We start from the raw sequence: 17049 nt of genomic DNA, 5'->3' as shown, positions 1-17049 counted from the left end.
AGATGTCCTTCAATTACACTATATATCTATTGACCAGCTGTTATATGCAAAATAGCAAAAAAATAAAAAGAAGAAAAATATTGATCGACTTAAAATCGAGGACACTATATAGACTCTTCAACACTGTCCGCTTACCTCGATTTTGACTATCAACATAACCAGTAGGGATAACCTACCGCTTAGCTGCTGTATGATTTTAACTTCCAAACTGTTAACTTTCCATTTCTAAAGTCACATTTATGCTTCCTCTACCTGTCGAATTTGATTCGATATTCAAGGACTTGTTCCCTTTTTTACTGGCGGGAAAATTTAGCAACACAAGGTTTCAAGAGTTGCGCGTTGATGAAGAGCATTGTAAAGTTTTGTTGGTGACGTCATGATCTACTTAGATAGGTTCTATTTCCTTGTGCGATGTGAAGTCAGACATCCTGGTGATTACGTTGTCACCACATTTGTTCTCATTTCAAATGAGACCGAACCCGGATTTGATCTTAGATTTGTATGGCGTGTGTCGTCGTGACCTAGATTTGTATGGCGTGTGTCGTCGTGACCTAGATTTGTATGGCGTGTGTCGTCGTGACCTTGATTTTTATGGTGTGTGTCGTCGTGACCTAGATTTGTATGGCGTGTGTCGTCGTGACCTTGATTTGTATGGTGTGTGTCGACGTGACCTAGATTTGTATGGCGTGTGTCGTCGTGACCTTGATTTGTATGGCGTGTGTCGTCGTGACCTTGCCTTGATTTGTATGGCGTGTGTCGTCGTGACCTAGATTTGTATGGCGTGTGTCGTCGTGACTTAGATTTGTATGGCGTGTGTCGTCGTGACCTAGATTTGTATGGTGTATGTCGTCGTGACCTAGATTTGTATGGCGTGTGTCGTCGTGACCTTGATTTGTATGGTGTGTGTCGTCGTGACCTTGATTTGTATGGCGTTTGTCGTCGATGATGCAGGAGACGCCTACCCTCCTGAAACACACCGTCCTTGTACTTTTCCAATGGTCCTCATGTCAATCTTATCTAATCTTGCAACGTTTAATGAGTAAATGAGTGACCGGTGTAAGTTTCTTGTTACAGCCTCATTTTCGAAATCGCTAAATGCAGCGACAGTACACGTCTCAGTAGAATGTCCCGACGGACTTGTGTTAGATACGGTTGACTCCACTTCTATTTACTGTATCATCTCTTGATATTCTTACTTCCAAACAGTTTATGACATTCAACTTATGATGAAGGTGGTTTCGTTCACATTATTAAAACGTTAAAAAGCTAATCAATCAATCAATCAATCAGTCAGTGTCAGTCAGTCAGTTTATCAATCAATCAATCAATCAATCATGTTTTAGTGTTTCCATCCATAACGTTCAATACTAGAAGACGAAACGTGTTAAAAAATGTTTATTTATTTCTAAATTCATGGCCAAAGCAAAACATCAACGACAAGCCGATGCTATTCTTTAGATGTATGACAGCTATCAATAGCTACACTAGCGGTATAGTCGGTTAAACATTTGTCTGGACACCACAAAGTAAAGGCTAGTAGTTTGCCTTTTGACGACGACACGAGGTTGTAGAAACACATACCCCAACACATACCCCTCTACATGATGATACACCCCTGCAGGTCGGGGGACTAAGACAGAATACACCTGCTGCTACCCACTGCATGTCGTAAGAGGCGACTAATGTGGGAACCCCTGCAGAAGGCAAGAGGAAGCCAACACCAGCCGAGACGGATTTGTTTACATTCATTTAATCATTTACAATGATTCGATCTTGTTCACGTTTTTTTCTCGATACCTTACTTGGCTTCAGACTTAGTGTTAAGCGTCAAATAGAGAGAAATGGTATGGGGTTCGAGTCTGTCCCGAGGGAAAAAAACTCTTAATTAGTCCTTACTGCCCTCTTCCTGGCGATCAGACATGTAATGAGTAGTATAAGGACAGAGTAGCCAGATGTCGGTATAATGTGGCTCGATCCTCTTTGTCTAAGGTCTAAGTTTGTCGCAGCACAATACCATTTGGCCTGTAAGCGGTCCTCTTTTCCTTGGACGCCGTTTTCATATGACCTTAGATGCTGTAACAAATCGTGTACGCTAATAATTCAAGAGAAGCTAGACAGTAGAAAGCCTGTATAACCGATATACTGATAACTGTCGGAGTAATGTACCCAGCGTTACCTCTTAAATATAGTATATTTACAATTTAATCACATAACGCAATTAACATACATATCAAGTTAAAATTATGTACAACAATGGAAAATGATATCAAATGATTTTGTCCACGTCCTTTCAAAAATATAATAATTATATGAATTTACTCATGAAAAAGGACGGACTTTTAACATATTTTCAGCACTGATATATGTTCAGATGAAATTAACAATATAATTATGTATTGTAACTATTGTTTATAATGACAACACTAGAGTCATATTAAAATGAATTACTATGTTGAATTAAATTATTAACTCTTATGCTTTACATTTGCTTAAACTACAATGAACTTAGTATATAACAATTCATCAGATGAGTTGATTTGTATCTTGATATTTCTACATTAATCAGTTTTCTGTCTTCTAACATAAGAAAACATAGATTTCTCTCCAGGCAGATTACTTGTACACGTTGAAGACGCTTGCTCTTCCGGGGCACATGGTCTTAATTTCCTTTTATCTCCACGTAAATCTGTGTTTTTGTTTATATTCTGTCCTCGTTTAATCAATTATTACTTCATTATTATGTCGGTATTCTTTGTTGATCCGGTATTATATTTCACCTCGTTTCTGTAATTTCACGGCTGTAGTATATTTCACCTCGTTTCTGTAATTTCACGGCTGTAGTATATTTCACCTCGTTTCTGTAATTTCACGCCTGTAGTATTCCACCTCGCTTGTATACTTAAATAACACTTCTTTGCCATCACTTTCCACGCCTTTCTACCTCTGTAGCATATTACATCCAATTAGTATATTGCATCTAGCATAGTTCTCCACATCTAATGTAAATATTATCTAGCATAGAGCATAGCTAGTACAACATCCCCAGAGTATATCACACCTCTAATACTCTGTATCTCACATATACAGGGAACTGGAACATGTGACAACATGGCAATGCTCCTTTGTAGTTTGTATGTAAATACAAAAGAAATTTATCTTAAATGTCTTATAATTACAATTGCATTGTTTTAAAACACGTTATCTGCTCTATAGATCTTAACTCTTTCCTAAAGTCAACGAAAAGAATGTCTTCGCCGCCTACATATAACAAAGATATAACAAACATTTGTATTTGTTTCACTCTATGTTTTGTTCAGGTTCCAATTCAACCTCTGGATTGGAGATGTCCTTTTCTTGTTTAAGCTTATGCTGAAGACGGCGCCATTTCTGGGCGATTTTGTAGATCTTATAGATGTAATCTGCATCTAATATGACCACAAGTCCAAAGGTCAGCGACAAAAGGACGGCGCCTATGGAGCCCACCATCGTAGCGGAAGGTCGTTCATCTTTGGCCGAAGTTTTTTTCCTAATAGTAGATGACAATGTGGATTTGTCGACCTGGAGCTCCTTTGCCAGTTGCTCTGCCTTTTCCTCTGCTTGCTGGACTGATATGGTAGGCCTTACAGGAGTACATGCACAACATTCCATGGCAGTGGTGGACGCCAGAGTGGCCGCGGTAGTAGTAGGCGGTGGAGTGGTGGTTGTCGTGACTGTTGTAGTAGTAGTAGGCGGTGGAATGGTGGTTGTCGTGACTGTTGTAGTAGTAGTAGTGGTTGCTGTCGTGGTTGTAGAACTTGTTGTAGATGTTGTGGTTTCTTCACAGTATCTGGTGTCATTTACGTAATGTCCATTAAAGATATCTTCTGCAATCAAATAGGAAAACAATGGAATGAGGTATTCAATCATTTATATATACCTGTATTGTATTTATAACAATATACCTGTATTATATTTATAACGATATGCCTGTATTATATCTATAACGATATACCTGTATTGTATTTATAACGATATACCTGTATTATATTTATAACGATATACAAATTTACCTGTATTCTATTTATAACGATATACCTGTATTGTATTTATAACGATATACAAATATACCTGTATTGTATTTATAACGATATACCTGTATTATATTTATAACGATATACCTGTATTATATTTATAACGATATACCTGTATTATATTTATAACGATATACCTGTATTGTATTTATAACGATATACCTGTATTGTATCTATAACGATATACCTGTATTATATCTATAACGATATACCTGTATTGTATTTATAACGATATACCTGTATTATATCTATAACGATATACCTGTATTGTATTTAAAACGATATACCTGTATTATATCTATAACGATATACCTGTATTGTATTTATAACGATATACCTGTATTATATCTATAACGATATACCTGTATTATATCTATAACGATATACCTGTATTGTATTTATAACGATATACCTGTATTGTATTTATAACGATATACCTGTATTATATTTATAACGATATACAAATATACCTGTATTGTATTTATAACGATATACCTGTATTATATTTATAACAAGATTTCAAGATTTCAGGATTTCTTTATTCACTCTGACACACAGCGTGTGTAACAAGAGGTCAAATATTTTTTTCATGTTACAAGCATGACAGGCAATATTAATTTACATGTAGTTTTCTTACGATATTGGAATCATTTAAAACATTATATAGATAGAACTGGTGAAAATACTGAATGCAAAAAAGGAAAACAGTACCACTAATTATTGTGATGTCATCATAGCATATCACATAGTTTTTGGACATATAGGCTCACGTTTATTAACAGTATTTTATTAAAGATTGTAAACATTCCTTTCATTTTATAACAATTGGATTTTTTGTAAAAGTAGGCAGGAATATATTTGCGTCTTAACTGTATTACGTTATAATTATTATAGATAAATAAAAAATGGGATTCATCTCCTATACCCGTATAACAAAGTGGACATATTCTGTCTTGTCGTTGAATACCTGTCCACCTTCATAACGATATACCTGTATTATATCTATAACGATATACCTGTATTATATCTATAACGATATACCTGTATTATATCTATAACGATATACCTGTATCATATCTATAACGATATACCTGTATCATATCTATAACGATATACCTGTGTCATATCTATAACGATATACCTGTATCATATCTATAACGATATACCTGTATTGTATCTATAACGATATACCTGTATCATATCTATAACGATATACCTGTATTATATTTATGTAAATGTACCTGTATTATATTTATATAAATGTACCTATATTATATTCATATATTTTCAGATAATTTTTGAAAATCATAGAAAATGGCGAAAACCAGTAAATGTAACCAATGTTTGGGTGTAATTACAGGTATGTACAGGTAAATCTACTTACCATTCAGTATACAGGCTTTTATAATAACATCAGTAATGTTGTGGTGAGTTCCTTTACTGCTGTCAATTATTCTCACCGAATACATGTCTGTTGGAGGGATATGTGCTTCAAATTCATCACCGATAACTGTAATATAGGCGAATGGGAGCCAGACCGCCACGGCTCTACTGCTGTAAGTTTGTGTGTATTCTATACTGATGGAGTCCACGTCCCCCACGACCTGTACGTAATTTACAGGAAGGGACTCCTTCCTATTGTCAGTCAGAAGGATGACGGTGATAATCAATGGCTCTGCAAAACTAGCCCGCGGAAGATAGAGAGTTCCATCACAGGGTTTGACGGGAGCAGGAGCGATGTCGACACTGGAGCTGTGTATCACGATCTGATCGTAGGGGAATCCAGGTGTAGCACCAGTTAAATCGACTACATCCCCACAAACGTAACCTAGGTTTAAAAAACATCTATAAATTAGACGATAAACCATGTTTTATGCATACAAATAAGTTTTCATTCATGTTTTCTACATCTTTTTCTCTACCATGAACATTGCATATTGGGGAGATACAATTCGTAACCCTTTGTATTGGAAGAGTGTGTTTCCAGCTCTTTACAAAAAAAAACCTTACCTGACTGATCAGTAGTATACATACAACCCATGATGTACATTTGAAAGATGAAGGACTGGTAGGATGAAATGGAGTCAGTCTCGATTTCCAACACTACAAAGTCGGTACAGGTGAACACTTCACTTTCAACCAACAGGGTTGCATTGAAATAATAGAAACCGTTTGCTTGAGAACTTGCTATGAGTGACCGATTCTCGTATACCCCACCACAACTGCCAGCTTCTAGTTTGATCTGCGATGCACTGGTTTGTATTTCAATATGGGAAACATAAGGATGTGTCCATACGTCCCTATACGCCTTAATTCGCGGACTCGGAAACGGCTGTTGGTAAGCGTGGATCAAAACTCCACCATGATTGATTGTGGTACTGCCAGACAGAGGATACCAAATGTCGATATTTGAGTCGGGTGTGACATAATTCACCACGCCCACGTCCTTGTACTCGCAAATGTCTGTGGAAATAGACGAAGTATGATATTATGTGACACCCACCAGAAATTTGTCTGTGGAAATAAACGATTTATGTTACCAGGACGGGTCTGAAGTCTACCCCCTGATTACCATTTATGTTACCAGGATGGGTCTGAAGTCTAACCCCTGATTACCATTTATGTTACCAGGATGTGAAGTCTAACCCCTGATTACCATTTATGTTACCAGGATGGGTCTGAAGTCTAACCCCTGATTACCATTTATGTTACCAGGATGGGTCTGAAGTCTAACCCCTGATTACCATTTATGTTACCAGGATGGGTCTGAAGTCTAACCCCTGATTACCATTTATGTTACCAGGATGGGTCTGAAGTCTAGCCCCTGGCTACCATTTACGTTACCAGGATGGGTCTGAAGTCTAACCCCTGATTACCATTTACGTTACCAGGATGGGTCTGAAGTCTAACCCCTGATTACCATTTATGTTACCAGGATGGGTCTGAAGTCTAACCCCTGATTACCATTTATGTTACCAGGATGGGTCTGAAGTCTAACCCCTGATTACCATTTATGTTACCAGGATGGGTCTGAAGTCTAACCCCTGACTACCATTTATGTTACCAGGATGGGTCTGAAGTCTACCCCCTGACTACCATTTATGTTACCAGGATGGGTCTGAAGTCTAACCCCTGGCTACCATTTATGTTACCAGGATGGGTCTGAAGTCTAACCCCTGATTACCATTTATGCTACCAGGATGGGTCTGAAGTCTACCCCCTGATTACCATTTATGTTACCAGGATGGGTCTGAAGTCTAACCCCTGACTACCATTTATGCTACCAGGATGGGTCTGAAGTCTACCCCCTGACTACCATTTATGTTACCAGGATGGGTCTGAAGTCTAACCCCTGATTACCATTTATGCTACCAGGATGGGTCTGAAGTCTACCCCCTGATTACCATTTATGTTACCAGGATGGGTCTGAAGTCTAACCCCTGACTACCATTTATGTTACCAGGATGGGTCTGAAGTCTACCCCCTGACTACCATTTATGTTACCAGGATGGGTCTGAAGTCTAACCCCTGGCTACCATTTATGTTACCAGGATGGGTCTGAAGTCTAACCCCTGATTACCATTTATGCTACCAGGATGGGTCTGAAGTCTTACCCCTGACTACCATTTATGTTACCAGGATAGGTCTGAAGTCTACCCCCTGATTACCATTTATGTTACCAGGATGGGTCTGAAGTCTACCCCCTGACTACCATTTATGTTACCAGGATGGGTCTGAAGTCTAACCCCTGGCTACCATTTATGTTACCAGGATGGGTCTGAAGTCTAACCCCTGATTACCATTTATGCTACCAGGATGGGTCTGAAGTCTACCCCCTGATTACCATTTATGTTACCAGGATGGGTCTGAAGTCTAACCCCTGACTACCATTTATGCTACCAGGATGGGTCTGAAGTCTACCCCCTGACTACCATTTATGTTACCAGGATGGGTCTGAAGTCTAACCCCTGATTACCATTTATGCTACCAGGATGGGTCTGAAGTCTACCCCCTGATTACCATTTATGTTACCAGGATGGGTCTGAAGTCTAACCCCTGACTACCATTTATGCTACCAGGATGGGTCTGAAGTCTACCCCCTGACTACCATTTATGTTACCAGGATGGGTCTGAAGTCTAACCCCTGATTACCATTTATGTTACCAGGATGGGTCTGAAGTCTAACCCCTGACTACCATTTATGTTACCAGGATGGGTCTGAAGTATCACCCCGTTTGTCATTTTCCAATTGGTATTGAGAAGAAGATTCCAAAATGGAGAAATATTTGTTGAGTTACCTTTAAGTGGTTTGTTTTTGTTTAACGTCCTATTAACAGCTAGGGTCATTTAAGGACGTGTCAGGTTTTGGAGGTGGAGGAAAGCCGGAGTACCCGGAGAAAAACCACCGGCCTACAGTCAGTACCTGGCAACTGCCCCACGTAGGTTTCGAACTCGCAACCCAGAGGTGGAGGGCTAGTGTTAAAGTGTCGAGACACCTTGACCACTCGGCCACCGCGGCCCCTGAGTTACCTTTATTAATGTGTTTGACGTGGTTGATTTGCCATATCCTATAGGAACTAGGTATAGATGTATAGTCTTGCACTCTTCCTTACCCAGACCGAGGCGCGCGTTTTTTGTTTGTTTTGTTTTTATGTGGAGAGTACCCACGTGGTGTGTTAGGTGGCACTAACCACTGCGCCTTAGATAAGTAAATTGGTTAGATAAATTTGGAAAAGTCAAAAACAGTTATGTGGATGAAGATGTTGACTCTACTTTGCATAGATACATGGATATTATAAACGTATCGCTATACATATGTATTCTACATAAACGCGCTTAAATAAATAAAAAGATACCTACTGTTTTCGAACTCAGCTTGTATTACAAATTTTGTAGGGAAAAGCACGTGACCTGAAAAAAAAAAAAACAGAAAAGGCGATATAAGCAGGTATGTGTAAGAGGGAGTTCGCATATTTTCTATTTAGATAAGAACTTTGTGGTAAATATGATCTTTCTCAAAGCCATAAAATCAGTTGACACTGGGCCAAAATATTATGACGTATCATTTTCATTAATCATTTAATTAATTCGATATGACATGGATACCACTGTAAGATCCATCTACTACCAAAGTAGCGAAACTTGACATCTTGTGCAATTCCAAAACGATTTTGCATTCATGAGTTTTCGAGTATAAGTTTAATGGTTTTGATTCATTTGAACATTTTCCCTCTTTACACTGGTTTCGCTTCAGTACATTTTCATTCTTGGAAAGAGAGTGTTTCTGTACATTGTACGGTTTAGATTGTGTTCCTGTACATTGTACGGTTTAGGCCTAGATAGTGTTTGTGTACATTGTACGGTTTAGATTGTGTTCATGTACATTGTACGGTTTATAGTGTTCCTGTACATTGTACGGTTTATTGTGTCCCTGTACATTGTACGGTTAAGATTGTGTCCCTGTACATTGTAAGGTTTAGATTGTGTTCCTGTACATTGTACGGTTTAGATTGTGTTCCTGTACATTGTATGCTTTATATTGTGTTCCTGTACTTTGTACGGTTTATATCGTGTTCCTGTACATTGTACGGTTTAGATTGTGTTTATGTACATTGTACGGTTTAGATTGTGTCCCTGTGCATTGTACGGTTTATAGTGTTCCTGTACATTGTACGGTTTAGATTGTGTCCCTGTACATTGTACGGTTTAGATTGTGTTCCTGTATATTGTACGGTTTAGATTGTGTCCCTGTACATTGTACGGTTTAGATTGTGTCCCTGTGCATTGTACGGTTTATAGTGTTCCTGTACATTGTACGGTTTAGATTGTGTCCCTGTGCATTGTACGGTTTATAGTGTTCCTGTACATTGTACGGTTTATATTGTGTTCCTGTATATTGTACGGTTTAGATTGTGTTCCTGTATATTGTACGGTTTAGATTGTGTTCCTGTATATTGTACGGTTAAGATTGTGTTCCTGTACATTGTACGGTTTAGATTGTGTCCCTGTACATTGTACGGTTTAGATTGTGTCCCTGTACATGGTACGGTTTATAGTGTTCCTGTACATTGTACGGTTTATAGTGTTCCTGTACATTGTACGGTTTAGATTGTGTCCCTGTACATTGTACGGTTTAGATTGTGTCCCTGTGCATTGTACGGTTTATAGTGTTCCTGTACATTGTACGGTTTAGATTGTGTCCCTGTGCATTGTACGGTTTATAGTGTTCCTGTACATTGTACGGTTTAGATTGTGTCCCTGTGCATTGTACGGTTTATAGTGTTCCTGTACATTGTACGGTTTAGATTGTGTCCCTGTACATTGTACGGTTTAGATTGTGTCCCTGTACATTGTACGGTTTATAGTGTTCCTGTACATTGTACGGTTTAGATTGTGTCCCTGTGCATTGTACGGTTTATAGTGTTCCTGTACATTGTACGGTTTAGATTGTGTCCCTGTGCATTGTACGGTTTATAGTGTTCCTGTACATTGTACGGTTTAGATTGTGTCCCTGTACATTGTACGGTTTAGATTGTGTCCCTGTGCATTGTACGGTTTATAGTGTTCCTGTACATTGTACGGTTTAGATTGTGTCCCTGTACATTGTACGGTTTAGATTGTGTTCCTGTATATTGTACGGTTTAGATTGTGTCCCTGTACATTGTACGGTTTAGATTGTGTTCCTGTGCATTGTACGGTTTATAGTGTTCCTGTACATTGTACGGTTTAGATTGTGTCCCTGTACATTGTACGGTTTAGATTGTGTCCCTGTGCATTGTACGGTTTATAGTGTTCCTGTACATTGTACGGTTTAGATTGTGTTCCTATACATTGTACGGTTTAGATTGTGTCCCTGTACATTGTACGGTTTAGATTGTGTCCCTGTACATTGTACGGTTTATAGTGTTCCTGTACATTGTACGGTTTAGATTGTGTCCCTGTGCATTGTACGGTTTATAGTGTTCCTGTACATTGTACGGTTTAGATTGTGTCCCTGTGCATTGTACGGTTTATAGTGTTCCTGTACATTGTACGGTTTAGATTGTGTCCCTGTACATTGTACGGTTTAGATTGTGTCCCTGTGCATTGTACGGTTTATAGTGTTCCTGTACATTGTACGGTTTAGATTGTGTCCCTGTACATTGTACGGTTTAGATTGTGTTCCTGTATATTGTACGGTTTAGATTGTGTCCCTGTACATTGTACGGTTTAGATTGTGTTCCTGTGCATTGTACGGTTTATAGTGTTCCTGTACATTGTACGGTTTAGATTGTGTCCCTGTACATTGTACGGTTTAGATTGTGTCCCTGTGCATTGTACGGTTTATAGTGTTCCTGTACATTGTACGGTTTAGATTGTGTCCCTGTGCATTGTACGGTTTATAGTGTTCCTGTACATTGTACGGTTTATATTGTGTTCCTGTATATTGTACGGTTTAGATTGTGTTCCTGTATATTGTACGGTTTAGATTGTGTTCCTGTATATTGTACGGTTAAGATTGTGTTCCTGTACATTGTACGGTTTAGATTGTGTCCCTGTACATTGTACGGTTTAGATTGTGTCCCTGTACATTGTACGGTTTAGATTGTGTTCCTGTGCATTGTACGGTTTATAGTGTCCCTGTGCATTGTACGGTTTATAGTGTTCCTGTACATTGTACGGTTTATATTGTGTTCCTGTATATTGTACGGTTTAGATTGTGTTCCTGTATATTGTACGGTTTAGATTGTGTTCCTGTATATTGTACGGTTAAGATTGTGTTCCTGTACATTGTACGGTTTAGATTGTGTCCCTGTACATTGTACGGTTTAGATTGTGTCCCTGTACATGGTACGGTTTAGATTGTGTTCCTGTACATGGTACGGTTTAGATTGTGTTCATGTACATTGTAAGGTTTGAATGTGTCCCTGTACATTGTACGGTTTAGATTGTGTTCCTGTACATTGTACGGTTTATATTGTGTTCCTGTACATTGTACGGTTTATATCGTGTTCCTGTACATTGTACGGTTTAGATTGTGTTTATGTACATTGTACGGTTTAGATTGTGTTGATGTACATTGTACGGTTTAGATTGTGTCCCTGTACATTGTACGGTTTAGATTGTGTACCTGTACATGGTACGGTTTAGATTGTGTCCCTGTACATTGTACGGTTTAGATTGTGTACCTGTACATGGTACGGTTTAGATTGTGTCCCTGTACATTGTACGGTTTATATCCTGTTCCTGTACATTGTACGGTTTAGATTGTGTTCCTGTACATTGTACGGTTTAGATTGTGTTCCTGTACATTGTACGGTTAAGATTGTGTTCCTGTACATTGTACGGTTAAGATTGTGTCCCTGTACATTGTACGGTTTATATACTGTTCCTGTACATTGTACGGTTTAGATTGTGTTCCTGTACATTGTACGGTTAAGATTGTGTTCCTGTACATTGTACGGTTAAGATTGTGTCCCTGTACATTGTACGGTTTAGATTGTGTACCTGTACATTGTACGGTTTATATCCTGTTCCTGTACATTGTACGGTTTAGATTGTGTTCCTGTACATTGTACGGTTTAGATTGTGTTCCTGTACATTGTACGGTTAAGATTGTGTTCCTGTACATTGTACGGTTTAGATTGTGTTCCTGTACATTGTACGGTTAAGATTGTGTCCCTGTACATTCTACGGTTTAGATTGTGTTCCTGTACATTGTACGGTTTAGATTGTGTTTATGTACATTGTACGGTTTATAGTGTTCCTGTACATTGTACGGTTTAGATTGTGTTTATGTACATTGTACGGTTTAGATTGTGTTTATGTACATTGTACGGTTTATAGTGTTCCTGTACATTGTACGGTTTAGATTGTGTCCCTGTACATTCTACGGTTTAGATTGTGTTCCTGTACATTGTACGGTTTAGATTGTGTTCCTGTACATTGTACGGTTAAGATTGTGTCCCTGTACATTGTACGGTTTAGAATGTGTTCCTATACATTGTAAGGTTTAGATTGTGTTCCTATACATTGTACGGTTAAGATTGTGTTCCTGTACATTGTACGGTTAAGATTGTGTCCCTGTACATTGTACGGTTTAGATTGTGTTCCTATACATTGTACGGTTTAGATTGTGTTCCTATACATTGTAAGGTTTAGATTGTGTCCCTGTACATTGTAAGGTTTAGATTGTGTTCCTGTACAGTGTACGGTTTAGATTGTGTTCCTGTACATTATAGTTTGATTTTTCCATCTTGTATTGGTTTGACTTCAGTACCTAATTAATCCTTGTTCTTATCAGTTCTAAACAATGATGAAATAAAATGTGAAACCTGTGACAATGAGGAATTTAGAAAACAAGAGAAGAAATGTATATACTAGGACTGAAGGTGAGGTTGACTTCCAAAGGCGCTAGCAGTTGAGTCACGTTGCTCAATATCATACAGCCTGCCATCAGTTTATCCACGTAATTGGTGCCATTGTGAATTGTAAATTTCTGGCAACATAAAATAAACGATTATCTATAAGAGTTGTGAGATATTACTTTCAATCAATTTAACAACACTTCCTTTTTTGAAAGTGTATTTTAACATATTTGAAAGACCTTGATATGAATGTTAGTATGAAGATTTTGACCAATGAGAATGATTAATTCATCGAAGATATATCTGACGCCCACACTATGATGATATACAATTCTGTGGCTTTGTATATTTTTGAAGGTGTTAAAAATCAAAACTCATGAAAACATCGAGGAGATCATAGACTATCCTCTATATATAAAATCGTTAACTACTATTAATAAGAAGGTCATTTGTAGTGTAATATGATAAAAAAAGTTTGATTACTAGCAACTGGACGAGTCAAAATCTATGAAATTTACTTACAAAGGTGTTGCTGCGAAAGGAATTAGAATTGTCACAAGTGTCTTGTGAATGTTTTATCTTTAATTCCGGCCATTCTTCACCGGTTATTTCCATCTTGGTTAAATATGCTTTTCCATCATTGCTCACGTAACTGGCGTTTGTCATATTAATCTTTAACAAACATGCAAAAAAAGGTTATTATCCACTTGACTTACAAATCAGATACCATACTGTTTTAATCCGTCACAAAACTAACCTGATTTCATTGCCATAACACGTGTCACATAAAATTGGAAATAATAATGTATTATAGCACCTATCATATCTAATAACAACTATCACATGCGTAATAAAAGCTACAGTATATAATAACACCTATCACAGGTGTAATAAAACCTACAATGTATAATAAGAACTATCACACGTTTGATAAAAACTTACTATGTTTAATAACACCTATCAGATGTTTAATAGAACATGCAATGTATTATAACACCTATCACGGGTGTAAAAAAAACTACAATGTATAATAGCAACTATTACATGTTTAATAAAACCTACAATGTATAATAAAACTACCATAGGTGTAATAAAGATTGACGTTAGAACCTTATGTAAGAAAGGTTACTTTTAACTTCATTTCGCGACTCAAGTAAGGTACCGCAAAGCCAGAGGCTAAACAAAAGAATAAGGTACTGCAAAGTCAGAGGCTGATAAAACAAAGGAGTAAGGTACGGTAAAGTCAGATGTGAATAAACAAGACTAGAGTACGGCAAAGCCAGAGGCTGATAAAACCAAGGAGTAAGATACGGTAAAGCCAGAGGCTGATAAAACAAAGGAGTAAGGTACGGTAAAGTCAGAGGTGAATAAAAAAGACTAGAGTACGGCAAAGTCAGAGGCTGATAAAACCAAGGAGTAAGATACGGTAAAGTCAGAGGCTGATAAAACCAAGGAGTAAGATACGGTAAAGTCAGAGGCTGATAAAACAAAGGAGTAAGGTACGGTAAAGTCAGAGGTGAATAAAAAAGACTAGAGTACGGCAAAGTCAGAGGCTGATAAAACCAAGGAGTAAGATACGGTAAAGCCAGAGGCTGATAAAACAAAGGAGTAAGGTACGGTAAAGTCAGAGGTGAATAAAAAAGACTAGAGTACGGCAAAGCCAGAGGCTGATAAAACCAAGGAGTAAGATACGGTAAAGCCAGAGGCTGATAAAACAAAGGAGTAAGGTACGGTAAAGTCAGAGGTGAATAAAAAAGACTAGAGTACGGCAAAGTCAGAGGCTGATAAAACCAAGGAGTAAGGTACGGTAAAGTCAGAGGCGAATAAAAAAGACTAGAGTACGGCAAAGCCAGAGGCTGATAAAAAGAATGAGGTACGGCAAAGCTAGAGGCAAATAAAAAAGAATGAGGTACGGCAAAGCTAGAGGCTAATAAAAAAGGAATAAGGTACGGAAAAGCCAGTGGCAAATAAAAAAAATAAGGTACGGCAAAGCCAGAGGCAAATAAAAAAGAATAAGTTACGGCAAAGCCAGAGGCTGATAAAACAGAATAAGGTACGGCAAAACCAGAGGCTGATAAAACAGAATAAGTATGGCAAAACCAGAGGCTGATAAAAAAACAGAATACAATTTCACACCTATTTCTATATCAAATGATAACTTTTGTATTAATAAACAATATACTAGGTTAAACCCAGGACTGTTAACACGAGGAAAACGTTTAACACTTAATCCATGATGGACAAAATACAGATACAGATTATTTGTCCATCTAGAAATGAATTAAGGAATACCAAACAAAGAATGATATCACGAAATAACAAATAATTGATACTTTTACAAAAGCATAAAATATATTTTTGGTAGAGTCGAGCACAGGTAGGCGAATTGTTACCGTAATCTCTCCCGACATAGGTATAACGACGCTGATCACAGTAGACTTTGCCTCCTCGGTCCAGAACCCGTTATCTATAGCATCGTCTGTCCATATGAAAAAGAGAAAACATACCATACTAAATCATCTATCTCGAATTTCGTACCTTAACGATATCCGAATAGTTTGGTCCTACCACTAAAGTGAAGGACAGTATCAATTATATCTCATAAGGTAGAGGTCATATGTTGTAGGTATTCAGAAGAATTACAGGAAATTTGCCCATGAAATCGTTTGTTCTAGGAGTTTGAGAGTATCCCGAATGATGTTCAATATTGGTCATTAAATAATTTGTTGTATGTGTTTGAGAGAATCCCGAATGATGTTCAATGTTGTCCATTAAATAATGTGTTGCATGTGTTTGAGAGAATCCCGAATGATATTCAATATTGGTCATGAAATCGTTTGTTGTAGGAGTTTGAGAGTATCCCGAATGATGTTCAATATTGGTCATTAAATAATTTGTTGTATGTGTTTGAGAGAATCCCGAATGATATTCAGTATTGGTCATGCAATCGTGTGTTGTATGGGTTTGAGGGAATCTCGAATGATGTTCAATGTTGGTCATGAAATCGTTTGTTGTATGGGTTTGAGGGAATCTCGAATGATATTCAATATTGGTCATGAAATCGTTTGTTGTATGAGTTTGAGGGAATCCCGAATGATGTTCAATGTTGGACTGTGCTGTACATACATGTATTGATGAGGATCACATGAGTTCCATTTCCACACTTCTGTGAAGTGTCTCCCGTACAATCTTTCCCACATTGCTTGCTGTCAGACACTTCATATCCGTAAGTGGACAAGGCTCCATCGAAACATTGACATACATGACCTGGCTGTAACAAAAAACAGTGACAAACATGACCTGACTATATACAGTGACACATATGACTTGACTATATACAGTGACACACATGACCTGACTGTATAAAGTGACACACATGACCTGACTATAAACAGTGACACACATGACTTGACCGTATACAGTGACACACATGACCTGACTGTATACAGTGACACACCTGATATGACTATATACAATGACACACCTGATCTGACTATATACAGTGACACACATGACCTGACTATATACAGTGACACATATGACTTGACTATATACAGTGACACACATGACCTGACTATATACAGTGACACACATGACCTGACTATATACAGTGACACAAATGACCTCACTAT

General features: G+C 37.8%; 1 protein-coding gene across 1 annotated transcript; it reads right to left on the bottom strand.

Annotated features, from left to right (window-relative positions):
• Nucleotides 1-1380: 1380 nt before the first annotated feature.
• LOC117342064 lies at nt 1381-16984 on the bottom strand. Its single transcript, XM_033904078.1, has 9 exons — nt 16973-16984; nt 16544-16688; nt 15811-15896; nt 13940-14089; nt 13431-13548; nt 8931-8981; nt 6081-6533; nt 5455-5898; nt 1381-3863 (listed from the first exon to the last, which is right to left on the bottom strand). Exons 1-9 carry the CDS (start codon nt 16982-16984, stop codon nt 3298-3300), a joined length of 2025 nt encoding a protein of 674 aa, XP_033759969.1. The 3' UTR covers nt 1381-3297.
• Between the last annotated feature and the right edge of the window lie 65 nt (nt 16985-17049).

Source organism: Pecten maximus, chromosome 1 (assembly GCF_902652985.1).
Source record: "Pecten maximus chromosome 1, xPecMax1.1, whole genome shotgun sequence".
In the NCBI taxonomy this organism is placed as follows: domain Eukaryota; kingdom Metazoa; phylum Mollusca; class Bivalvia; order Pectinida; family Pectinidae; genus Pecten; species Pecten maximus.
The sequence above is the reverse complement of the archived record's forward strand: the minus strand, read 5'-3'. Positions and strand labels throughout refer to the sequence as shown.

Coding starts and splice junctions, on each gene's coding strand:
- LOC117342064 (XM_033904078.1), bottom strand. Junction 15,897..16,543: donor TGTGATCCTCATCAATACAT/GTATGTACAGCA, acceptor TCATATGGACAG/ACGATGCTATAGATAACGGG. Junction 13,549..13,939: donor CCTTTCGCAGCAACACCTTT/GTAAGTAAATTT, acceptor TTATGTTGCCAG/AAATTTACAATTCACAATGG.